At 49.5% G+C, this 27,019-nt stretch overlaps 1 protein-coding gene across 1 annotated transcript; it reads left to right on the top strand.

Annotated features, from left to right (window-relative positions):
• The first annotated feature begins 820 nt into the window (after positions 1-820).
• On the top strand, positions 821-25,116 carry pane1 (proliferation associated nuclear element). Its single transcript, XM_041177979.1, has 6 exons — positions 821-1,257; positions 10,650-10,729; positions 11,775-11,873; positions 16,707-16,786; positions 20,679-20,770; positions 24,727-25,116. The coding sequence occupies exons 1-6, from the start codon at positions 1,201-1,203 to the stop codon at positions 24,865-24,867; spliced, it is 549 nt and encodes a 182-aa protein (XP_041033913.1). The 5' UTR covers positions 821-1,200; the 3' UTR covers positions 24,868-25,116.
• Positions 25,117-27,019: the final 1,903 nt, after the last annotated feature.

The following is a 27,019-nucleotide window of genomic DNA, read 5'->3' as shown; positions in this document are numbered from 1 at the left end:
TTTTGAACCCTTCCCCCCACCCCACCCACACTAGAGCCATCTGCCACTAGCTTGCTTCCCTAATGTCCCCATTAGCACATCCTTTAGCTAATATCACCACCGTCAACACCCCTTTGTCCTTTAGTCTATGACATCTTTGGCAATCTCTTCTTGGGCTCCACCTATCACTGGCCCTCTATCCAGCTCTACCTGTCCCACCCCCATCTACCAGCTTATATTTCATCTCATTTCTATATGTCTTAGTTCCGATGGAGGGTCATACGGACTCGAAACGTCAACTGTATCCCTCTCCGCAGATGCTGTCAGACCTGCTGAGTTTTTCCAGGTATTTTTGTATTTGCACTAAAATAAAATGCTGGAATGTGAAATAAAAACAGAAAATGCTGGAAAAATTCAGTGGGTCTGGCAGCATCTGTGGAGCGAGAGAAACAGAGTTAACATTTCCAGTCCAAGATGACTCTTTTTCTCAATTCTAAAAAGAGTCATATAACTCTATCTCCTTCCACAGATGCTGCCAGACTTGCTGAGTTTTTCAAACACTTCCTGTTTTCATCTTTCAAATGCAAAGCCCTTTCTCTGTAATTCCTCAATTCTAGCAAAGAGCCATAGGGCAAACTGGGGGGAAAGGGGAAGGTCGTCCAGCATCTGAACACTGGCGGTCCACCGGCCAGTAAGTGTCGCTGTGACTCCCCATACACACCGCGCTATGAGTGGCAGTCCTCCGGCCTGTAGGTGTCGCCGTGACTCCCCATCCCCGCCCCGCGCTCAGGACGCTAATTTATTAATTTATTAATACTACCGCGAGGTTTCATTAGCATATTCCGGGTCATGTGGGCAGCGTGCTCGCGGCGGTTAGATTTGAATCCGGAGCGCGCTCGGGGCGGTTAGATTTGAATCCGGAGCGCGCTCGCGGCGGTTGGATTTGAATCCGGAGCGCGCTCGCGGCGGTTGGATTTGGATCGGGAGCGCGCTCGTGGCGGTTGGATTTGGATCGGGAGCGCGCTCGCGGCGGTTGGATTTGGATCGGGAGCGCGCTCGTGGCGGTTGGATTTGGATCGGGAGCGCGCTCGGGGCGGTTAGATTTGAATCCGGAGCGCGCTCGCGGCGGTTGGATTTGGATCGGGAGCGCGCTCGTGGCGGTTGGATTTGGATCGGGAGCGCGCTCGGGGCGGTTGGATTTGGATCGGGAGCGCGCTCGGGATGTCGGTGCTGAAGCCGCTGAACAAACACCCGGATCTGAACACCGGGACCGTCCTGGTGAGGGGCACTCGGCCCGGGAACCTCCCCCCTCCCCCTCCCTCTCCCTCCAGTTCTTCACTCCCCTGCCTCTCCCATCACTCTGCTTCTTTACTCCCGCCCTCTCTCTGCCTCTCCCTCTCCCTCCATCTCTCTCCCCTTCCCTCCATCTCTCTCCCTCTCCCGCTCCCTCCATCTCTCTCCCCTTCCCTCCATCTCTCTCTCCCGCTCCCTCCATCTCTCTCTCCCGCTCCCTCCATCTCTCTCCCCTTCCCTCCATCTCTCTCTCCCCTTCCCTCCATCTCTCTCTCCCCTTCCCTCCATCTCTCCCTCTCCCTCCATCTCTCTCTCCCCTTCCCTCCATCTCTCTCCCCTTCCCTCCATCTCTCTCTCCCCTTCCCTCCATCTCTCTCCCCTTCCCTCCATCTCTCTCTCCCCTTCCCTCCATCTCTCTCTCCCCTTCCCTCCATCTCTCTCTCCCCTTCCCTCCATCTCTCTCTCCCCTTCCCTCCATCTCTCCCTCTCCCTCCATCTCTCTCTCCCCTTCCCTCCATCTCTCTCTCCCCTTCCCTCCATCTCTCTCTCCCCTTCCCTCCATCTCTCCCTCTCCCTCCATCTCTCTCTCCCCTTCCCTCCATCTCTCCCGCTCCCTCCATCTCTCTCTCCCCTTCCCTCCATCTCTCTCTCCCCTTCCCTCCATCTCTCTCTCCCCTTCCCTCCATCTCTCTCTCCCCTTCCCTCCATCTCTCTCTCCCCTTCCCTCCATCTCTCTCTCCCCTTCCCTCCATCTCTCTCTCCCCTTCCCTCCATCTCTCTCTCCCCTTCCCTCCATCTCTCTCTCCCCTTCCCTCCATCTCTCTCTCCCCTTCCCTCCATCTCTCTCTCCCCTTCCCTCCATCTCTCCCGCTCCCTCCATCTCTCTCCCTCTCCCTCTCCCTCCATCTCTCTCTCCCCTTCCCTCCATCTCTCCCGCTCCCTCCATCTCTCTCTCCCGCTCCCTCCATCTCTCTCTCCCCTTCCCTCCATCTCTCTCTCCCCTTCCCTCCATCTCTCTCTCCCCTTCCCTCCATCTCTCTCTCCCCTTCCCTCCATCTCTCCCTCTCCCTCCATCTCTCTCTCCCCTTCCCTCCATCTCTCCCGCTCCCTCCATCTCTCTCTCCCCTTCCCTCCATCTCTCCCTCTCCCTCCATCTCTCCCTCTCCCTCCATCTCTCCCTCTCCCTCCATCTCTCTCTCCCCTTCCCTCCATCTCTCTCTCCCCTTCCCTCCATCTCTCCCTCTCCCTCCATCTCTCTCTCCCCTTCCCTCCATCTCTCCCTCTCCCTCCATCTCTCTCTCCCCTTCCCTCCATCTCTCTCTCCCCTTCCCTCCATCTCTCCCTCTCCCTCCATCTCTCTCTCCCCTTCCCTCCATCTCTCCCGCTCCCTCCATCTCTCTCTCCCCTTCCCTCCATCTCTCTCTCCCGCTCCCTCCATCTCTCTCTCCCCTTCCCTCCATCTCTCTCTCCCCTTCCCTCCATCTCTCTCCCTCTCCCCTTCCCTCCATCTCTCTCCCTCTCCCCTTCCCTCCATCTCTCTCCCTCTCCCCTTCCCTCCATCTCTCTCCCTCTCCCCTTCCCTCCATCTCTCTCCCTCTCCCCTTCCCTCCATCTCTCTCCCTCTCCCCTTCCCTCCATCGCTCTCTCCCCTTCCCTCCATCTCTCTCCCTCTCCCCTTCCCTCCATCTCTCTCTCCCCTTCCCTCCATCTCTCTCCCTCTCCCCTTCCCTCCATCTCTCTCCCTCTCCCCTTCCCTCCATCTCTCTCTCCCCTTCCCTCCATCTCTCTCTCCCCTTCCCTCCATCTCCTTCCCTCCATCTCTCTCCCTCTCCCCTTCCCTCCATCTCTCTCCCTCTCCCCTTCCCTCCATCTCTCTCTCCCCTTCCCTCCATCTCTCTCCCTCTCCCCTTCCCTCCATCTCTCTCCCTCTCCCCTTCCCTCCATCTCTCTCCCTCTCCCCTTACCTCCATCTCTCTCTCTCCCCTTCCCTCCATCTCTCTCTCCCCTTCCCTCCATCTCTCTCTCCCCTTCCCTCCATCTCTCTCTCCCCTTCCCTCCATCTCTCTCTCCCCTTCCCTCCTTCTCTCTCTCCCCTTCGCTCCATCTCTCTCCCCTTCGCTCCATCTCTCTCCCCTTCGCTCCATCTCTCTCTCCCCTTCCCTCCATCTCTCTCCCCTTCCCTCCATCTCTCTCCCTCTCCCACTCCCTCCATCTCTCTCCCCTTCCCTCCATCTCTCTCCCCTTCCCTCCATCTCTCTCTCCCCTTCCCTCCATCTCTCTCTCCCCTTCCCTCCATCTCTCTCTCCCCTTCCCTCCATCTCTCTCTCCCCTTCCCTCCATCTCTCTCTCCCCTTCCCTCCATCTCTCTCTCCCCTTCCCTCCATCTCTCTCTCCCCTTCCCTCCATCTCTCTCTCCCCTTCCCTCCATCTCTCTCTCCCCTTCCCTCCATCTCTCTCCCCTTCCCTCCATCTCTCTCCCTCTCCCCTTCCCTCCATCTCTCTCCCCTTCCCTCCATCTCTCTCCCTCTCCCCTTCATCTCTCTCTCCCCTTCCCTCCATCTCTCTCTCCCCTTCCCTCCATCTCTCTCTCCCTCTCCCTCCATCTCTCTCTCCCCTTCCCTCCATCTCTCTCTCCCCTTCCCTCCATCTCTCTCTCCCCTTCCCTCCATCTCTCTCTCCCCTTCCCTCCATCTCTCTCTCCCCTTCCCTCCATCTCTCTCTCCCCTTCCCTCCATCTCTCTCTCCCCTTCCCTCCATCTCTCTCTCCCCTTCCCTCCATCTCTCTCTCCCCTTCCCTCCATCTCTCTCTCCCCTTCCCTCCATCTCTCTCTCCCCTTCCCTCCATCTCTCTCTCCCCTTCCCTCCATCTCTCTCTCCCCTTCCCTCCATCTCTCTTTCACCTTCCCTCCATCTCTCCCTCTCTCTCCATCTCTCTCTCCCCTTCCCTCCATCTCTCTCTCCCCTTCCCTCCATCTCTCCCTCTCCCTCCATCTCTCTCTCCCCTTCCCTCCATCTCTCTCTCCCCTTCCCTCCATCTCTCTCTCCCCTTCCCTCCATCTCTCTCCCCTTCCCTCCATCTCTCTCCCCTTCCCTCCATCTCTCTCCCCTTCCCTCCATCTCTCTCCCCTTCCCTCCATCTCTCCCTCTCCCTCCATCTCTCTCTCTCCTTCCCTCCATCTCTCTCTCCCTCTCCCTCCATCTCTCTCTCCCCTTCCCTCCATCTCTCTCTCCCCTTCCCTCCATCTCTCTCTCCCCTTCCCTCCATCTCTCTCTCCCCTTCCCTCCATCTCTCTCCCCTTCCCTCCATCTCTCTCCCCTTCCCTCCATCTCTCTCCCCTTCCCTCCATCTCTCCCTCTCCCTCCATCTCTCTCTCTCCTTCCCTCCATCTCTCTCTCCCTCTCCCTCCATCTCTCTCTCCCCTTCCCTCCATCTCTCTCTCCCCTTCCCTCCATCTCTTTCTCCCCTTCCCTCCATCTCTCTCTCCCCTTCCCTCCATCTCTCTCTCCCCTTCCCTCCATCTCTCTCTCCCCTTCCCTCCATCTCTCTCTCCCCTTCCCTCCATCTCTCTCTCCCCTTCCCTCCATCTCTCCCTCCCATTCCCTCCATCTCTCTCTCCCATTCCCTCCATCTCTCTCTCCCATTCCCTCCATCTCTCTTTCATCTTCCCTCCATCTCTCCCTCTCTCTCCATCTCTCTCTCCCCTTCCCTCCATCTCTCCCTCTCTCTCCATCTCTCTCTCCCCTTCCCTCCATCTCTCTCTCCCCTTCCCTCCATCTCTCCCTCTCCCTCCATCTCTCTCTCCCCTTCCCTCCATCTCTCTCTCCCCTTCCCTCCATCTCTCTCCCCTTCCCTCCATCTCTCTCCCTCTCCCTCCATCTCTCTCTCCCCTTCCCTCTATCTCTCTCTCCCCTTCCCTCCATCTCTCTCTCCCCTTCCCTCCATCTCTCTCTCCCCTTCCCTCCATCTCTCTCTCCCCTTCCCTCCATCTCTCTCTCCCCTTCCCTCCATCTCTCTCTCCCCTTCCCTCCATCTCTCTCTCCCCTTCCCTCCATCTCTCTCTCCCCTTCCCTCCATCTCTCTCTCCCCTTCCCTCCATCTCTCTCTCCCCTTCCCTCCATCTCTCTCTCCCCTTCCCTCCATCTCTCTCTCCCCTTCCCTCCATCTCTCTCTCCCCTTCCCTCCATCTCTCTCTCCCCTTCCCTCCATCTCTCTCTCCCCTTCCCTCCATCTCTCTCTCCCCTTCCCTCCATCTCTCTCTCCCCTTCCCTCTATCTCTCTCTCCCCTTCCCTCCATCTCTCTCTCCCCTTCCCTCCATCTCTCTCTCCCCTTCCCTCCATCTCTCTCTCCCTTCCCTCCATCTCTCTCTCCCTTCCCTCCATCTCTCTCTCCCCTTCCCTCCATCTCTCTCTCCCCTTCCCTCCATCTCTCTCTCCCCTTCCCTCCATCTCTCTCTCCCCTTCCCTCCATCTCTCTCTCCCCTTCCCTCCATCTCTCTCTCCCCTTCCCTCCATCTCTCTCTCCCCTTCCCTCCATCTCTCTCCCTTCCCTCCTTCTCCTCTCTCCATCTCTCTCTCCCCTTCCCTCCATCTCTCTCTCCCCTTCCCTCCATCTCTCCCTCTCTCTCCATCTCTCTCTCCCCTTCCCTCCATCTCTCTCTCCCCTTCCCTCCATCTCTCTCTCCCCTTCCCTCCATCTCTCTCCCCTTCCCTCCATCTCTCTCCCCTTCCCTCCATCTCTCTCTCCCCTTCCCTCCATCTCTCTCTCCCCTTCCCTCCATCTCTCTCTCCCCTTCCCTCCATCTCTCTCTCCCTTCCCTCCATCTCTCTCTCCCCTTCCCTCCATCTCTCTCTCCCCTTCCCTCCATCTCTCTCTCCCCTTCCCTCCATCTCTCTCTCCCCTTCCCTCCATCTCTCTCTCCCCTTCCCTCCATCTCTCTCTCCCCTTCCCTCCATCTCTCTCTCCCCTTCCCTCCATCTCTCTCTCCCCTTCCCTCCATCTCTCTCTCCCCTTCCCTCCATCTCTCTCTCCCCTTCCCTCCATCTCTCTCTCCCCTTCCCTCCATCTCTCTCTCCCCTTCCCTCCATCTCTCTCTCCCCTTCCCTCCATCTCTCTCTCCCCTTCCCTCCATCTCTCTCTCCCCTTCCCTCCATCTCTCTCTCCCCTTCCCTCCATCTCTCTCTCCCCTTCCCTCCATCTCTCTCTCCCCTTCCCTCCATCTCTCTCTCCCCTTCCCTCCATCTCTCTCTCCCCTTCCCTCCATCTCTCTCTCCCCTTCCCTCCATCTCTCTCTCCCCTTCCCTCCATCTCTCTCTCTGTCCTTCTCTACACCTCTCTCTCCCCTTCCCTCCATCTCTCTCTCCCCTTCCCTCCATCTCTCTCTCCCCTTCCCTCCATCTCTCTCTCCCCCCTTCCCTCCATCTCTCTCTCCCCTTCCCTCCATCTCTCTCTCCCCTTCCCTCCATCTCTCTCTCCCCTTCCTTCCATCTCTCTCTCCCCTTCCTCCATCTCTCTCTCCCCTTCCCTCCATCTCTCTCTCCCCTTCCCTCCATCTCTCTCTCCCCTTCCCTCCATCTCTCTTTCACCTTCCCTCCATCTCTCTTTCACCTTCCCTCCATCTCTCTCTCCCCTTCCCTCCATCTCTCTCTCCCCTTCCCTCCATCTCTCTCCCCTTCCCTCCATCTCTCTCCCCTTCCCTCCATCTCTCTCCCCTTCCCTCCATCTCTCTCTCCCTCTCCCTCCATCTCTCTCTCCCCTTCCCTCCATCTCTCTCTCCCCTTCCCTCCATCTCTCTCTCCCCTTCCCTCCATCTCTCTCTCCCCTTCCCTCCATCTCTCTCCCCTTCCCTCCATCTCTCTCCCCTTCCCTCCATCTCTCCCTCTCCCTCCATCTCTCTCTCTCCTTCCCTCCATCTCTCTCTCCCTCTCCCTCCATCTCTCTCTCCCCTTCCCTCCATCTCTCTCTCCCCTTCCCTCCATCTCTTTCTCCCCTTCCCTCCATCTCTCTCTCCCCTTCCCTCCATCTCTCTCTCCCCTTCCCTCCATCTCTCTCTCCCCTTCCCTCCATCTCTCTCTCCCCTTCCCTCCATCTCTCTCTCCCCTTCCCTCCATCTCTCCCTCCCATTCCCTCCATCTCTCTCTCCCATTCCCTCCATCTCTCTCTCCCATTCCCTCCATCTCTCTTTCATCTTCCCTCCATCTCTCCCTCTCTCTCCATCTCTCTCTCCCCTTCCCTCCATCTCTCCCTCTCTCTCCATCTCTCTCTCCCCTTCCCTCCATCTCTCTCTCCCCTTCCCTCCATCTCTCCCTCTCCCTCCATCTCTCTCTCCCCTTCCCTCCATCTCTCTCCCCTTCCCTCCATCTCTCTCCCTCTCCCTCCATCTCTCTCTCCCCTTCCCTCTATCTCTCTCTCCCCTTCCCTCCATCTCTCTCTCCCCTTCCCTCCATCTCTCTCTCCCCTTCCCTCCATCTCTCTCTCCCCTTCCCTCCATCTCTCTCTCCACTTCCCTCCATCTCTCTCTCCCCTTCCCTCCATCTCTCTCTCCCCTTCCCTCCATCTCTCTCTCCCCTTCCCTCCATCTCTCTCTCCCCTTCCCTCCATCTCTCTCTCCCCTTCCCTCCATCTCTCTCTCCCCTTCCCTCCATCTCTCTCTCCCCTTCCCTCCATCTCTCTCTCCCCTTCCCTCCATCTCTCTCTCCCCTTCCCTCCATCTCTCTCTCCCCTTCCCTCCATCTCTCTCTCCCCTTCCCTCCATCTCTCTCCCCTTCCCTCCATCTCTCTCTCCCCTTCCCTCCATCTCTCTCTCCCCCTTCCCTCCATCTCTCTCTCCCCTTCCCTCCATCTCTCTCTCCCCTTCCCTCCATCTCTCTCTCCCCTTCCCTCCATCTCTCTCTCCCCTTCCCTCCATCTCTCTCTCCCCTTCCCTCCATCTCTCTCTCCCCTTCCCTCCATCTCTCTCTCCCCTTCCCTCCATCTCTCTCTCCCCTTCCCTCCATCTCTCCCTCTCTCTCCATCTCTCTCTCCCCTTCCCTCCATCTCTCTCTCCCCTTCCCTCTCTCTCCCCTTCCCTCCATCTCTCCCTCTCCCTCCATCTCTCTCTCCCCTTCCCTCCATCTCTCTCTCCCCTTCCCTCCATCTCTCTCCCCTTCCCTCCATCTCTCCCTCTCCCTCCATCTCTCCCTCTCCTTCCCTCCATCTCTCTCCTTCCCTCCATCTCTCTCCTTCCCTCCATCTCTCTCCTTCCCTCCATCTCTCTCCTTCCCTCCATCTCTCTCTCCCCTTCCCTCCATCTCTCTCTCCCCTTCCCTCCATCTCTCTCTCCCCTTCCCTCCATCTCTCTCTCCCCTTCCCTCCATCTCTCTCTCCCCTTCCCTCCATCTCTCTCTCCCCTTCCCTCCATCTCTCTCTCCCCTTCCCTCCATCTCTCTCTCCCCTTCCCTCCATCTCTCTCTCCCCTTCCCTCCATCTCTCTCTCCCCTTCCCTCCATCTCTCTCTCCCCTTCCCTCCATCTCTCTCTCCCCTTCCCTCCATCTCTCTCTCCCCTTCCCTCCATCTCTCTCTCCCCTTCCCTCCATCTCTCTCTCCCCTTCCCTCCATCTCTCTCTCCCCTTCCCTCCATCTCTCTCTCCCCTTCCCTCCATCTCTCTCTCCCCTTCCCTCCATCTCTCTCTCCCCTTCCCTCCATCTCTCTCTCCCATTCCCTCCATGCTTCTCTCTCTCCCTTCCTCCATGCCCCTCTCTCTCTCTCCCTCCATGTCTCTCTCCCATTCCCTCCATTTTTCTCTCCCTCCCTCCATGCCTCTCTCTCCCCTTCCCTCCATCTCTCTCTCCCCTTCCCTCCATCTCTCTCTCCCCTTCCCTCCATCTCTCTCTCCCCTTCCCTCCATCTCTCTCTCCCCTTCCCTCCATCTCTCTCTCCCCCTTCCCTCCATCTCTCTCTCCCCTTCCCTCCATCTCTCTCTCCCCTTCCCTCCATCTCTCTCTCCCCTTCCCTCCATCTCTCTCTCCCCTTCCCTCCATCTCTCTCTCCCCTTCCCTCCATCTCTCTCTCCCCTTCCCTCCATCTCTCTCTCCCCTTCCCTCCATCTCTCTCTCCCCTTCCCTCCATCTCTCTCTCCCCTTCCCTCCATCTCTCTCTCCCCTTCCCTCCATCTCTCTCTCCCCTTCCCTCCATCTCTCTCTCCCCTTCCCTCCATCTCTCTCTCCCCTTCCCTCCATCTCTCTCTCCCCTTCCCTCCATCTCTCTCTCCCCTTCCCTTCCCTCCATCTCTCTCTCCCCTTCCCTTCCCTCCATCTCTCTCTCCTCTTCCCTCCTCTCTCTCTCCCTTCCCTCCATCTCTCTCTCCCCTTCCCTCCATCTCTCTCTCCCCTTCCCTCCATCTCTCTCTCCCCTTCCCTCCATCTCTCTCTCCCCTTCCCTCCATCTCTCTCTCCCCTTCCCTCCATCTCTCTTTCACCTTCCCTCCATCTCTCTTTCACCTTCCCTCCATCTCTCTCTCCCCTTCCCTCCATCTCTCTCTCCCCTTCCCTCCATCTCTCTCTCCCCCCTTCCCTCCATCTCTCTCTCCCCCCTTCCCTCATCTCTCTCTCCCCTTCCCTCCATCTCTCTCTCCCCTTCCCTCCATCTCTCTCTCCCCTTCCCTCCATCTCTCTCTCCCCTTCCCTCCATCTCTCTCTCCCCTTCCCTCCATCGCTCTCTCCCCTTCCCTCCATCTCTCTCTCCCCTTCCCTCCATCTCTCTCTCCCCTTCCCTCCATCTCTCTCTCCCCTTCCCTCCATCTCTCTTTCACCTTCCCTCCATCTCTCTTTCACCTTCCCTCCATCTCTCTTTCACCTTCCCTCCATCTCTCTTTCACCTTCCCTCCATCTCTCTCTCCCATTCCCTCCATCTCTCTCTCCCCTTCCCTCCATCTCTCTTTCACCTTCCCTCCATCTCTCCCTCTCTCTCCATCTCTCTCTCCCCTTCCCTCCATCTCTCTCTCCTCTTCCCTCCATCACTCTACCCCCCCCCCCCCCCCGGCACGGACATGATGGGCCTTCTCCGACCCTGTAAATTTTTCTATGTTTTCACCTCTCCTCTTTCCATTACCTGCCCCACCTCCATTCCTGCTCCTGATTGCGTTAATGAATCTGGTGGAGGGTACTGTTGAGCTTTAGTGAAGAACAGGATCAGGCTTGGTCATGGTTACCCTCTTTCTCCAGCCCTCCAAGCTGAATGTGCTGCTGGGGCTTTGACTGAAGTATAGTCGCTTTGGTGAAGGAACCATATGTGTTGTATTGCTGTCTCCAAGCAATGAATGGATGCACGTCACTAAATATGTTTGAGTGCAGGAGAATTCAGAATTGAAGAGATTTAATTTGTTTTCTTCCTGTTGCAGTTAGTGGGAGCAGAGGGTCTTCATCTGGATCAACTTGCAGAGGCGATCCTGAAGGAGAACAAGTCCTTTGAAGTGAATGTGTAAGTCTCACAGATAATCACAGGAGCACGTAAATCATTTAAACACGGCCCATACGGTAACAGCCATCGGTGCACGAGCGATGGGCTGAATGTCCTGCACGGTATCATTCAAAGGTTCTGTGTCCAGGGTTGTCAGGAGGATTGAGCTTGTTTCAAATAGGAAATTTATTGCTGGAGTAAACCATTCAGCCCGGTGTTCTGTCAATCTCTTATTTCTACCCTCCATCTCCTCTCGGAACACCACTTACTGAGGCAGTTGGCAGATATTTTGTAAGATTTTACATATTTTTCTCTTTCCCTGTGAGAATTTGGTACAAGTCCAGCTCAGACTGATGGGATCCAAGTCTGCTTGCCCTTTGTGGGGATAGCATTAGATTGGAAGAAGTGGCTTCCAATGTTTTTAAACTTTTACCAGCCACAGGGCAGGGGAGACTAAAGAAAAATTCACTGTTGTGGAAAGGACAAATGGGAGAGAATTCAGGTCAGGAATGCAATAGAGGCAGAGTTCATGTCTTGCTTTTATTGGGTGATGGCACTACTGTGCAGTTTCCACAGTGGCACATTGTACATTTGCTTACAATGTGAGCCAAACAAAACACCCAAATGAGCATTTTGTAGTAATTGCATTTTTATTAACTAACATGTGAGAGCTCTATGGGTAAATCTGTATGCAATGGCAGTTTCCTTCGGCTTATCTATTCCTTTAAATACCATGTGCCAGGTTAATAGAGAAGTCCTTTTTCTTCCTGGTGCATAGACCGTGCACATCTGGGAGCAAGTTTATTTTCAGTCCTTTATGAATGCTGCCCTGAGCCAGCTATGAGGAGTTGTCAAATAGGAGGGCAGCGTTCTCTCTCTCTCTCTACTCGTGGGATGGATGTCAGTCATATAACCTGTCATCTCCACCATTATGTTTTTGCCTGAGATTGTGTTCACGAGTCTACTCACCGAACAAAGTGACAGCAAACGTAGTCACCTGGGGTTTACTAAATGATTTGTGGTTGAGGTTCCAGTATAACTCTGTAACTCACTTATTTTCTTTTAGTCACTTAGCGAAACGTCTGCCATTACCTGTGGAAAATGAACACACCAGACCACGGATAGATCTCATTGTCTTCCTCATGGATTTGCGTAGTCAGCACAGGTGAGCTGCAATTTCCTTTAAAGGTGCATCACTTGTAGCAACTAACCTAGTTACTGTAAAATCCTGGCACTGATACATTGCCCAGTGGCGCTGGGAGAGGAGCACTTGTGGAGACTGGCCACCTACGAGAGCAGTTCTTCTGATTTTTTTTCTCTTGCAGTGCAGTGTGCTCACTATTCTTATTGCTTGTTGGAGGGATGATGAGGTGAGAGATCTGTGTGCCACACTGCCTCAACAGCCATAACAATCCGATCTGTTAAGGACCTGGCTTCATTTTATAACAATAATGTTTTTCTCAAATGGGAAAAGGAACCTTTTGACTTGATCAGCTTACTGTAGCATATCTGGCTTAAAGGACTGTTCCTTTTTGTAAAATCTTCAGTTTGTACACCTTGATGCTGAAACAAAGCTTAATATGTTAAATAATGAAGTAATTAATGTATCAGAAGTCGTTTTAATGTTCCAATTTTAACTCCAAACTGCCAATATAACCCCCACACTTGTAAATTAATATATTTTAATGTCTCCACTGTTTTCACTTCTTGTCCTGTTTGCTTTTATTTTGGCTTTACTTTTTGTTTGAATAATGTATCCCAATCTAAATTGTATTTCTTTCTTGATTGTATTTTTAAAGCACCTTTCATGATCTCAGGATGTCCTGCGGTGCTTTATCAATAGAATGAAAGTACTTTTGAAGTGTAGTTGCTGTTGTAATTTAGGAAACTTGGCAGCCAATTTGTCCACACCAGCAATAAGATAAATAACCAGTTAACCACTTTTAGTTGGCAAGTAACATTCACATTACTTAAGTGCCAGGCAATGACCATCTCCAGCAAAAGAAAATCTGACCATCTCCCCATGACATTCAATGGCATTACCATCGCTGAATCCCCCACTGTCAACATCCTGGGCTGAACTGGACCAGCCATATAAATACTGTGGTTACAAGAGCAGGTCAGAGGTTTGGAATTCTGCAGAGAGTAACTCACCTCCTGACTCCCCAAAGCCGGCCCAGCATCCATATGGCACAAGTCAGGAGTGTGATGGAGTACTCTCAACTTGCCCGGATGAGTGTAGATCCGACAGCACCATCCTGGAGAAAGCAACCTGCTTGATTGACACCCCATTCACCACTTTCAACATTGACTCCCTCCACAATTGATGCATAGTGGCAGCAATGTGTACTATCTACAAGACGCACTGCTGCAATTTGCCAATTCTCCTTCGACAGCACCTTCTAAACCTGCGACTTCTACCGTCTAGAAGGACAAGGGCAGCAGATGCATGGGCACACCACCACCTGGGAGTTCCCCTCCCAAGCCACACGCTATCCAGACTTGGAAATATAGCGATGTTCCTTCACTGTTGCTGGGTCAAAATCCTGGAACTCCCTCCCTAACAGCACTGTGGGTGTATCTACACCACATAGACTGCAGCGGTTCAAGAAAGCAGCTCATGACCACCACCACCACAGGTATAGACATAAGGGTGGAGGACTGGAAATATTAGAGGAAATTAACATTGAGAGAGAGGAGGCACTAGCAGGTTTTGTGACCTTAAAAGTGGATAAATCCGCGGGCCCAAATGAGATGTACCCCAAGCTGTTGAGGGAGGCAAGGGAAGAGATATCAGGAGCCCTGGCAGTAATTTTCAAATCCTCTCTGGCCACAGATGAGGTGCCAGAAGACTGGAGGACTGCTAATGTTGTCTCACTAGTAAAGAGGAAGGGATAGACCAGGAAATTACAGGCCAGTCAGTCTAACCTTGGTGGTGGAGAAGTTACTAAAAAAATTATGAGGGACAGAATAAGAATATATCTGCACTTGGAGAGACAAGGATTAATCAGGGATAGTCAGCATGGATTTGTTAAGGGAGTGTTGATGAGGATAATGCATTTGATGTGGTCTACATGATCTTTAGCAAGGCTTCTAATAAGGTCCCTCATGGCAGAATGATCTGTAAGAGCCCATGGGATCCAAGGCAAGTGGCACGTTGGATCCAAAATTGGCTGAGAGGCAGGAAGCAGAGGGTGATGGTAGAGAGATGTTTCTATGACTGGAAGCCTGTTTCAAGTGGGGTTCCACTGGGCTCGGTGCTTGGCCCCTTGCTGTTTGTGATGTACATAAATGATTTGGACTTAAATGTAGGGGGTATGATCAAGAAGTTTGCAGATGACACGAAAATTGGTAGGGTGGTAAATAGTGAGGAGGATAGCCGTAAACTGCAGGAGGATATCAATGGACTGGTCAGTTGGGCAGAGCAGTGGCAAATGGAATTCAACCTGAAAAAGTGTGAGGTAATGCATTTGGGAAGGGCTAACAAGGTAAGGGATTACACTATGAATGGTAGGACCCTGGAGAGTACTGAAGATCAGAGGGACTTTGGTATGCTTATCCACAGATCCCTGCAGGTAGGAGGGCAAGTAGATAAGGTGGTTAAGAAGGCATATGGGACACTTGCCTTTATTAGCTGAGGCATAGAATACAAGAGCAGGAAGATTATGCTGGAACTGTATAAAACGCTGGTTAGGCCACAATTGGAGTACTGCTTGCAGTTTTGGTCGCCACATTATAGGACGGATGTGATTGCTTTGGAGAGGGTGCAGAGGAGATTCACTAGGATGCTGCCTGGGCTGGAGGGTCTGAGCTTTGAGGAAAGATTGGATAGGCTGGGGTTGTTTTCCTTGGTGCAGCAAATGTTGAGAGGGGACCTGATAGAGGTGTATAAGATTATGAGGGGCTTGGATGGGGTGGATAGGAAGGCTGTTTTTCCTTTAGTGGAGGGGTCAATAACTAAGGGACATAGATTTCAGGTAAGAGGAAGAAGGCTAAGAGTTGAGGAGAAATTTTTTCACCCAGAGAGTGTTGGAAGTCCGGAACTCACTGCCTGAAAAGGTGGTTGAGTCAGTAACTCGTAAAATTTCAGTATTTAGAAATTTACTTGCGTTGCCATAGCCTCCAGGGCTATGGGCCAAATGCTGGAAAATGGGGTTAGTGTAGTCAGACTTTTGTTGACTGCTGTGAGTGAGAGGGGCTGAATGGCCTCCTGTGCTGTTAACATCTGAGTCTGAGTTCTCCAGGCCAATTAGGGGTGGGCAACGAATGCTGGCCAAGCCAGCGACACATGTCCCATGAACGAATAAAAAAAATGAATATTGGCCAGGGCACCAAGGAGACCTCTATCTGTCTTCAACTATGCTGCGTATTCTTTTACACAGTCCACCAGAGAGGAAGGTTGGGGCCTCAGCGTTATTCAAAAAATAGCATTTCTGTCAGTGCAGCACCCCCTCAGCGTTATATTGAAGTGTCAGCCTAAATTACATGCTCAAGCCTTAAGTGCTGCTTGAACCCATGGCCTTCTGACTCAGAAGACAAAAGTGTTACCATTGAGCCAAGGCTGACACTTAGTACGATCCCTTTGGAAAGCAATAATGTAAAAGAACCAAACAACCCCAGGAGAAGAATCCGATGGATAAGATTTCACTTTCACTGTAACAATCAAACCAAAATCAATATAAATTAAACGTATTAACAAGCAAATTATATTCAGTAGATACTATAAGTTATATTTTAAATAGCTGATTAAACAAAGTCAGTTCTCCCAGCAAATATTGCACCACATACAATCCCGAAAAACATTGCTCTTCCCAGGTAGAGTTTTGATTTCTTTATTCACACAGGAGTTAAGCATAAAGTCCAATCTGACAGCAGCTTTACAACACAGAATTCCAAGGGTACGATTTCCACCAAACGGCACATCTTTCCAGATCCTTCTCAGCTTTTCTAATGGAACCAGCCTTTTTGTTCCTCTTTTCTAGTTGTGCCACGGCTTTCTACCTTAGCTGTCTTACACACACAGCTTTCCTGCAGCCATTGTATTGTCCTTCTCCTGCTGAGAAAGCTGAACTCCGAGAGCCTTCTGAGTACGAGCTGAGATTTTGCCCCTCAGCCTTATGTATTTTTTATCCCAATTAACTTCTGTTTCACTAGCAAAATAAGCCACAGACTGATTGCTCAGAAGTTTGATGCCACAGCCAGGAATTCCAATGTACAACCCCTTTCCCAGAAACCTAGAATTTTGGCTCCTTTTTCTGTTAGGGACTGTCTCAAAAAAAAAAAATCAGGCTTTGAAACCACTGTCAGTGTGGGCAACAGCTTGCAAACTATGGATTTCATCACTATTATTATCAAGTTGAGGGGGTGAACCCTATTGCATCATTTGAAAGTCTTGAATTCAATGTGATGTTTCAGCTTTGGATTGGGACCAATACACTAAATTAACTCTGATATCATGGAATAATAGCAATCTCAACTAAAGGGTCACTCTCTCTGCTGTATTAATCAGTGCTAACATCATGTCTGAATACAGGCAATGGGAATCAAATCGTTCATAATGTGCTATAATGTTTGACCCTGATAATTACTACACATAACTTGCATTGCAAATTCTCATTTGAGGCAGTGTCATTGTTAAAGATTGGATAACTTATCTGTGATGCTTAATGGATTAAAATAGACAGGGAATAATTGAGTTAGGAGTTTGATAATACAGAGCTGCTGATCTATGATGCTGCAGAGAGCTTGTCATTCCGAATGCATGGCAGCCACTTTTAGGTTGTCTTGGTAAAACATCAGCAATAGAAACAGGGTGAAACCAAAATCAAGAGCAGGGTGAAGATCTTGACAGTAAGGACCTGCTTTTATGCAAGCAGTATACTTTAAAGGGGGCATAAAATTGCAAAGAACATTAATTATGTTTCTGTACCATATTAACACCATTACATTGTCTCCTTTTTGAGAAAATTCTCCATTAAGCTCTGCTCTTTCATTTCAGTGTAGAAACTGTGAAGGCATCTCTGGCCTATGTTGATGTGAATTTCTTTCTTGGGAAAGTTTGCTTCCTTGCAGTTGGGGGTAAGTTTCAAATGAAAATCGAGGCAATCTTTGAGAGACTCTCATTTGTCACATTTTGATACTGCTTCTAATTTCCAGGACAGTCAACTGCAGAACCCCTCCCTATCCCTTTTCCCTTGCACCCCCCAAACTTTTAAAAGCCAAATTTGTCCTAACCTATGCTCGGATACTTGATTCACTGTGTCGTCTTGTACTATTTTTAACTTTGGTGTCCTGCATGGTGGGGTTTGGCTCCTCTAGTTGACTTCCCCGGATGCGCCATATGAACACACTCGACCTCTCCCTCCAGCAGCACCGCCGTACCCTTTTTCAAAGCTGCGCGTGCCCCCAGTTTCATTTTATCCTTCGGCTCATCCGACGCCTCAACAAGAAACTTTTTCTCTTTCTCTCAAGTGCTAAGGAACGCAAGCTCCAACAACTCATCGACACCAACACCCATCTAGGACCCTCCACCCCTGCCTGTCCCTCCGTCCCCACCCCATCTTCCAATCCCAACCCCAGCCGTGTATTCACTATACCCCCTGACCTTCCCCTCTCCGATGCTGAACGTTCAGTGCTCAGCAAAGGACTTAGTTTCATACCCTTACGCCCTCACCTCAATGAATTTCGGGCTCGGCATGATACTGAACTCTTCTTCCGCCGTCTTCGTCTCCGGGCTCACTTCTTTGGGCAGGAGTCCTCTCCCAGTTCAACGGATCCTTTTACCCATCTTCAATATTCTCCCTCCACCTGGACCCCTCCCTCTGGATTCTTACCTTCTCTCGATCTTTTCATTGAGAACAGTCGGCGCGACATTAGTCGTGTCAATTTCTCTGCTCCTCTCACCCATTCTAACCTGTCTCTCTCTGAACTTACTGCACTCCATTCTCTCAGGTCCAACCCTGACATTGTCATCAAACCCGCTGACAAGGGTGGTGCTGTTGTTGTCTGGCGCACTGACCTCTACCACGCGGAGGCTGAGCGTCAACTCGCAGACACTTCCTCCTACCTCTCCCTGGACCATGACCCCACCACTGAACATCAAGCCATTGTTTCCAGGACTGTCACTGACCTCATCTCCTCTGGGGATCTCCCTCCCACAGCTTCCAACCTGATAGTTGCCCAACCTCGGACGGCCCGCTTCTATCTCCTACCCAAAATCCACAAACAGAACTGCCCCGGTAGACCGATCGTCTCAGCTTGCTCCTGCCCCACAGAACTCATTTCTCGTTATCTTGACTCCCTTCTCTCTCCCCTTGTCCAGTCCCTTCCCACCTACATCCGTGATTCCTCTGACACCTTACGTCACATCAACAATTTCCAGTTCCCTGGCCCCTACCGCTTCCTCTTCACCATGGACGTCCAATCCCTCTACACCTCCATCCCCCACCAGGATGGTCTGAGGGCCCTTAGCTTCTTCCTCGAACAGAGGCCCGAACAATCCCCATCCACCACTACTCTCCTCCGTCTGGCTGAACTTGTTCTCACGCTGAACAATTTCTCCTTCAACTCCTCTCACTTCCTCCAAATAAAAGGTGTGGCTATGGGTACCCGCATGGGCCCCAGCTATGCCTGTCTCTTTATGGGGTATGTGGAACATTCCTTGTTGCAGTCCTACTCCGGCCCCCTTCCACAACTCTTTCTCCGGTACATCGATGATTATTTCGGTGCTGCTTCATGCTCTCGACAGGACTTGGAAAAATTTATTAATTTTGCTTCCAATCTCCACCCCTCCATCATTTTCACGTGGTCCATCTCTGACACTTCCCTTCCCTTCCTTGACCTCTCTGTCTCAATCTCTGGTGATAGACTGTCCACCAATATCCATTACAAACCCACCGACACCCACAGCTATCTCGACTACAGCTCCTCACACCCCACTTCCTGTAAGGACTCCATCCCATTCTCTCAGTTCCTTCGCCTCCGTCGCATCTGTTCCGATGATGCTACATTCAAAAACAGTTCCTCTGACATGTCCTCCTTCTTCCTTAACCGAGGTTTTCCACCCACGGTCGTTGACAGGGCCCTCAACCGTGTCCGGCCCATCTCCCGCGCATCCGCCCTCACTCCTTCTCCTCCCTCCCAGAAACATGATAGGGTCCCCCTTGTCCTCACTTATCACCCCACCAGCCTCCGCATTCAAAGGATCATCCTCCGCCATTTCCGCCAACTCCAGCATGATGCCACTACCAAACACATCTTCCCTTCACCCCCCTTATCGGCATTCCGTAGGGATCGCTCCCTCCGGGACACCCTGGTCCACTCCTCCATCACCCCCTACTCCTCAACCCCCTCCTATGGCACAACCCCTTGCCCACGCAAAAGATGCAACACCTGCCCCTTCACTTCCTCTCTCCTCACCGTCCAAGGACCCAAACACTCCTTTCAAGTGAAGCAGCATTTCACTTGCATTTCCCCCAACTTAGTCTACTGCATTCGTTGCTCCCAATGTGGTCTCCTCTACATTGGAGAGACCAAACGTAAACTGGGCGACCGCTTTGCAGAACACCTGCGGTCTGTCCGCAAGAATGACCCAAACCTCCCTGTCGCTTGCCATTTTAACACTCCACCCTGCTCTCTTGCCCACATGTCTGTCCTTGGCTTGCTGCATTGTTCCAGTGAAGCCCAACGCAAACTGGAGGAACAACACCTCATCTTCCGACTAGGGACTTTACAGCCTTCCGGACTGAATATTGAATTCAACAACTTTAGGTCGTGAGTCCCCTCCCCCATCCCCACCCCCTTTCTGTTTCCCCCTTCTTTTTTTTTTCCCAATAAATTATAAAGATTTTCCTTTTCCCACCTATTTCCATTATATAAAATAAAAAAAACCCCACTAGAGCTATACCTTGAGTGCCCTACCATCCATTCTTAATTAGCACATTCGTTTAGATAATATCACCAACTTTAACTTTAACACCTATGTGTTCTATTGTACTATTGTTGTTGACATCTTTTGATGATCTGCTTCTATCACTGCTTGTTTGTCGCTACAACCACACCAACCCCCTCCACCTCTCTGTCTCTCTATCTCTCCGCCCCCCACACACACACCTTAAACCAGCTTATATTTCAGCTCTTTCCTGGACTCGAACTCAAGTTCTGTCGAAGGGTCATGAGGACTCGAAACGTCAACTCTTTTCTTCTCCGCCGATGCTGCCAGACCTGCTGAGTTTTTCCAGGTAATTCTGTTTTTGTTTTGCGGTTTTATATTGACAGTTTAGTCAAATAAAAACAATCCTGAAACTCAGTGATGACCAGAAATCCAAGTCAAGTTTAGTAGGGTTTGATGGGCAAGTGAATGAGCCAAAATTAAGGAATAATTTTTTAAAAGTTTGTTCATGGGATGTAGGTGTCACTGGCTACACCTGTATTTATTGCCCATCCCTCATTGCCCTTGTTTGAGGACATTTAAGAGTCAACCACATTGCTGTGGGTCTGGAGTACACATTTAGGTTAGACCAGGTAAGGGTGGCAGATTTCCATCCTTAAAGGGTATTAGTGAACCAGGGGTTTTTATGACAATTGGCAATGGTTTTGTGGTCATCACTTTTAATTCCAGATTTTTATTGAATTAAAATTTCACCATCTGCCATGGTGGGATTCGAACCCAGGTCCCCAGAGAATTACCCCAGGTCTCTCGAATTCTAGTCCAGTAACAATACCATGATGCCACTGCCTCCCCCCAGGGAACCAGAGGATGGTAAAGTCTGGTGCTGCATCAGGAGTAGGGATAGAAAGCTTGAGTATTGAGGTATAATTGCTGCATTTATAAAGTCTTGTTCATGCCAAATGACAAGTGATCGGGAGAAGTCCACAGCGTGAAATGCAGGTAAAGTGAACGGCTTTGAAGTAACCAGCTCAAGTATCAATTGAATATTGAGACTTTGGCAACTCTGCTTTTCTGGCACAGGCAAGGCTGTTAAGCACCAATCAGTTGAGATGTACACCCTGAAGCAATTGGCAGATTCCTACTCGAGCCCCCTGATTCCTGCTGAGCTGGAGGTAAGAATAATTCTGAGCCTGTTATTGTGTTGATAATGATGTGTCTGTGCTATGTGCCAGACTAGTCCGAGAACTTCAGTTGCTACCTGCACTGACCACCTTCTGCCACTAGACAGAGCCTTGTTAATCTAAAAGTACTGTATTGTAAGTGAGTATATTTTAAAAAACATTTTACATTTATTATATTTTATATTTAAGGAATTTTATTTTGCAAGTTATTTCAGCTAGGAATGCACAATATTGCACATGAATGGTACAGTCTTGCGCATTAGTTATTCTGGGTGAGAAATATCTGAAGGAGCCTAACTCTGGTTTTAACATTGGTTCCCATAGGAACCCATGATTCACTAAAGTCGTTTCACTTAAAGTTGCTTGGGCTGACAAGTGGCAAGTAACATTCATGCCACACAAGTGTCAGGCAATGACCATTTCCAGCAAGAGAGAATCTAATCATCGCCTCTTGACATTCAATAGCATTACCATCACTGAATTCCCCACTATCAACGTCCTGGCAGTTACCATTGACCAGAAACTGAACTGGACTAGCCATATAAATACTGTGGCTACAAGAGCAGGTCAGAGGCTGGGAATCGTGTGATGAGTAACTCACCTCCTGACTCCCCAGAGTCTGTCCACGCTCTACAAGGCACAAGTCAGGAGTGTGCTTGAATACTCTCCACTTGCGTGGATGAGTGCAGCTTCCACAATACTCAAGAAGCTTGACACCATCCAGGACAAAGTAGCCCGTTTGATTGGCACCACTTCCACAAACATTCATTCCATCCACCACTGACGCACAGAAGCAGTAGTGTGTACCATCGACAAGATGCACTGCAGGAACTCACCAAGGCTCCTTAGACAGCACCAAACCCACGACCACTACCAAGTAAAAGGACAAGGGCAGCAGATAGATGGAACATCAACAACTAGAGGTTCCCTTCCAAGTCACTCACCATCCTGACTTGAAAATATATCGCTGTTCCTTCACTGTCATTGGGTCAAAATCCAGGAACTCCCTCTCTAACAGCACTGTGGGTGTACGTACACCACAGAGGACTGCAGAGATTCAGGAAGGCAGCTCACCACCACCTTCGCAAGGGCAACTAGGGGGCATTAAATACTGGCCCAAGCAACGAAGCCCACATCCTGTGAATGAATAATTTAAAAAAACTCAGGAACGCAACCACTGCTTCTATTTCAGAGATTAACTACATTTCCTTCGTTTTCATTGTGTATGGCCAATCAGAGAGGCACAGATGGTATTTGTAGGGAAACAGCTGCAACCTGACTGAGAAAGGAAACACCATTTTAAGAAAAGAGTTGCTGCTTTCATCGCTGGCGCATGAACTCTCTCCCCAAACTGTACGCTGCCTCCCAGTTCATGATGGCACAGTCATGCAGTTTTGATCCACACACAGTTGTAGGAAGCTTAGTGTTAGTTTTCACAACTACTCTGATGACACCCAATACCACCATCATACCTCAACACCATCTCTCTCGACTCCTGTACTACTGCTAAATTATCAGACAACTTATCCAACATTCAGTACAGGCTGGGCAGATATTTTCTACAATTAAATATTGGGAAAATCAAAGCCATCATTCTTGGGCCCCTCTCTATCTTGGGTTCCCTAGCTACTGACTCCATCCCTCTCCCTGGCGACAGTCTGAGATTAAATCAGTCTGTTTACAATCTTAGCGTCAGATTTTATTCTGAGATGAGTTTCCGACCTCGTGCTTTATCATTATTAAAATTGCCTATTTCCACCTCTGTAACACTGCCCGACTCTGCTCTGTGTCAGCTCATCTGTTGCTGAAAACCTCATTCGTGCCTTTGTTACCTCTGGACTCGACTATCCCAACACTCCCTTGACCGGTCTCCCATATTTTACCCTATGTAAACTTGGGATCATCGAAATCTCTGGTGTCCGTGCCTTAACTCACAGCAAGTCCTGTTTCCCCACCTATGTTCACTGACCTACGTTGACTCCTGGTCAAGCAATGCCTTGACTTTAAAATTTTCATTCCTGTTTTCAAATCCCCTCATGGCCTTGATCCTCCCTATCTGTGATCTCCTCCAACCCCACTATCTTCAAAATATCGGCGCTTTCCCAATTCTGATCTCTTGTGCATTCCTAATTATAATTGCTCCACCGTTGGTGGACATGTCTTCAGTTGCCTGGGCCCCAAGCTCTGGAATTCCTTCCCTACAACTCTCTTGCCTCTGTACCTCAGTTTCCTCATTTAAGACACGCCTTAAAATCTACCTCATTGACCAAGCTTTTGGTCATCTGATCTTCTATCTCCTTATGTGGCTCAGTGTCACTTTGTTTTATAATTCTCCTGTGAAGTGCCTTGAGATGTTTCATTACATTAAAGGTGCTATACAATCATAATTTATTGTTGAAGCTGGTTTGTTTTCAGGGTTCTCCATTGAGAGTTTGGGCTCTCCGGTGTGCTGATGTGGGGAGATCTTGAGCAGAGAGCAAGCACTTCCCAGCAGGGAAAGAAGGGGATCTGCAGGAAGTTGCCCTGATTATGGCAATCTGGGATTGGGAGACCTTGTGAGAGGTTTTGTCCTCTCCCGTCCTCTCCACAAATACCATCTGTGCCTCTCTGGGTGGTATGAAGGGTTAATGATATTTTAGTATTGGTCTTGGTGCTATGCAAAGTCATGTAAAGGAAAAATAAAAAGCTGAAATTGTCAGTTTGAGGGCCAATAGTGGAAAGTTTACATCATCAGTAAATTATATTTATTTTGCAAACTAAGGCCTGGCTCATTCTGTGGCTGTCCAAACATTTTAGTACTACAGGTTTTTCCCCATATGACTGTTCAGAATTTTTTCAACCACTCTGCAATGATGTGAATCTGAAAAAATAGTACAACACTGAGATGGATTTTCACAAAATGGGGAGGGGAGAGTGAAACCAGAACAGTCAGGGACTGGTCTTGTTGGGGGGTCAATGTTTCACTAGTTCAAACCAGGAGCAGCTGGTGTGTTTAGCATTACTAGAGAAGGAGATTAACTAGATGTCATCAGTAACTTTCTTGGCCACATGTGGTATTTGCTAATCTTTAGATTGAGTTAGATGCTGCTAGTATCTGATTTAACAGTGCGAAGTATACTGGTGTCGGTGCCCAATTTCTCTTTGAAAGCATTTTGGAGAAGGAGAATTTTTGTGGTGTATTTTTTGCTACATGCAGTTCCTTCCCCTCTTACTTCACCGCCCTGCAGCCAGTTTACCCGGTCCTAACCTGGAATACCTAAAACTGTACGTAGTACTGCATTTACTTACACCTGCCCCAAAGATCACTTGACATCTAATAGAGGAACGAGATCGCTGAGCTGAACAGATCGATCATTTTTATTTTTGGACACGACTATGTTTATAAGTTTTGAATAAATTTGACTTGGGTTTTGGAAAAGAAAATTCCAGCTCATGACCACAAGCCTGTCATATGCAGTTTGAGAATTCAGAATCACAGAATTGTTATGGTGCAGATGGAGGCCATTCAGCTCATCGTGTCTGCACTGGCTTTCTGAGCAAGTCACTTAGTGTCATTCCCCTGCTTTCTCCCTGTAACTCTGCACATTCTTCCTTTTCAGATAAACTGATTCCCTTTTGAATGCCTCAATTTGAATGCCTTGGTTATATTGGCAGGGAAATTCAGTGCATCTAGCAGCAGGTTGCCTGCTTACTCTCAGAATAGTTTGAAGGTGAATTAAAAGGGGCAACTACTTGCCCTCTTGGCTTGGAAATTGTGCATGATGCAGAGAGACTGAATGAGGGACAAAAGGTTATGTTATAAAAGCCTGGATCAAACAACCCATTTAACTCCTGCATGTAATGGAGAACAAAAGGGACTTTGTGTTGTGGAATTTCTACTTTTACCTTTATTTCTTGCAGTATGCAAACAAGATAACACGGGACTGAAATAACATTTTATTATTTAGTCGACAGAAAGGAGATCTGTGATAGCCCAAAGACTTCTTCAGATATTGAAGGTTGCGGCAGGCCTTGTACCAGGTGTCTCTGCCCTTGCTCTCAGTTCCTTGATAAGACCCTCCTTCAAGACTGAAATAGAGAGATGCTGAGCAGTTTATAGTGTTAACAGCAACTCATTTCATCAGCTCATTGAGGAACCACTCGGTTATTTTTGCCATGTTCACAAATGTACATTGAAGTGCAATTTATCTTCTGTTTAATCAGCAAAAAAAATCATTGTAATGTAAATTTTCTCTGCGATGGGATTCTCCAAGGAGATTATTTCTTTCAATTGTTTCTGTAAAAACCTTTAGATAATACAATGCACAACAGAAATAAAGTATATATTTTGGATCTTGCCCAGCTTTTCATTCATATTAAATACCATATGCCTCCATAGGATTTTCTAATTCTGGTCCATCAGAAATGAAGGCTGGAGTAGCTAACGCAAAAACCCGATCTTGAATTATGGTCTTGATCATCTTTCAAACTCTTTAATCTTTCTACAATAGTTAGATAACTCTTGCAGTTGAGCTTCTGGAGTAGCCTTGGTACAACAGTTTGCATCTTAGATTTGGGAATGAGGAGGAAAGAAGATTATTGCAGCCAGCCTGACCACAGAGGAGCATTGACTGTCCCATCATTGTAGCTGAAGGAAGTTTGAATGATTTAAGTGGTTTATGTCCGCATTGCAGAAGTGCAGAGGGGTATCCAATCTGGCACAGCTACTGAATTGCTGAATCACATTGTTAAAGGCCTGGAAATGAGCAGTCATGGTCCATGGAAAGATCAGTAAGCAAAAATAAGTGAGAAGAAGCAGAAGGCTTATTCTTCCCCACACCCTTGTAATTCTTGCAAATGCTCTTAGTCACCTCCTTGCCTGGATGAGTGTGGCTCTGACACTCACGGTTTGACACCATCGAGGACAAAGCAGCCCACTTGACTGGCATCTCATCAACCACGTTAGAACCTTCATTCCCTCCATCACCGATGCACAATAGCAGCAGTATGTACCATCTACAAGATGCACCACAGCAACTCACCAAGGCTCCTTTGACAGCACCTTCCAAACCTTTTACCACCTACAAGGACAAGGGCAACAGATACATAGGAACACCACCATGTGCAAGTTCCCCTCCAAGCCACATACCATCCTAACTCTGAACTATATCGCTGTTCCTTCACTGTTGCTGGGACAAAATCCTGGAACCCCCCCAACACCACATGGACTGCAGCAGCTCAAGAAGGAGACTCACCACCACCTTCTCAAGGGCAATTAGGGATGGGAAATAAACGTTGGTCTTGCCAGTGATGCTCCTCACATCCCCTTAAAATCACTGGTGTCTACTAGAAACTTGAATGCTATTGCCAAGTTTTCTTTAGTTAATGATTCTCCCTTTGCATTTGAATTATTATTTGCAAATAAATGTTGTTTAGATAAGGTTTGTTAATTATTGACTTTTTTTAACACGGTAAGGAGGTCAGCAGGGCAACAAGGAAAACAGCTGAGGATAATTGGTACTCTGAGAAAACTCGCAATGTAGGATTTTTGCAGCTAACAGCTGGTTCTAACTGGTGGATAGAGCTTGATACAACCAGGCTTATATAGGTTGGAGAATCAGCCTTGTATGGTTGTGCAGCATTATTTATCAGACACTGGCTTGCCTCGCCATCATCAGTTAAGGCCAGACAAAGTAAAAATGGTCAGATTTGACTTTTCCTAAGTAATTAAGAATTTGCACATTATAAGTGTTTGGTTTGTAACTTTCTAAGATGTTAAGGCCATCTATAGGAATTCTTTACATGAGGTGCATTGCTCAGATTATTCAGTCAATCAATAAGGAGAAAATAAATTTTACTTTGAGAATCTAATTTTTAATAGATGCTGTTTTCCATACACAGATGAGATTGGAAGAGAAGTCAGGAAAGACTCCAGAGAAACTTTACGAAACCGAATAGCTAGAGATGGGCAAATAATTCAGTGGATCACTTGTATGCAAAGTTTTTTCCTTCCTGGAACCGTATCCCAGCTTGGACATCTGTTCCCTCCTTGTAGGAAGTACAGCAGAATAAGGCTGTTTGAGAACAGGTGCAAGTTTAGTTCTGTTCAGAGAATTAATATCTAAAGAAGGAAGAAATACTATAGCAACGGATTGAGTGTTATTGCCCAGCCATCCTGGGAATGAGCACAAGTGTCCCAGGAGGAGGTAAGACAGCCAATGTTACAGTGCTGACTCTGCACCACCAATATAAACTCTTAAG

Source organism: Carcharodon carcharias, chromosome 31 (genome assembly GCF_017639515.1).
Source record: "Carcharodon carcharias isolate sCarCar2 chromosome 31, sCarCar2.pri, whole genome shotgun sequence".
Classification (NCBI taxonomy): domain Eukaryota; kingdom Metazoa; phylum Chordata; class Chondrichthyes; order Lamniformes; family Lamnidae; genus Carcharodon; species Carcharodon carcharias.
This window is presented reverse-complemented; position numbering and strand designations above follow the sequence as displayed.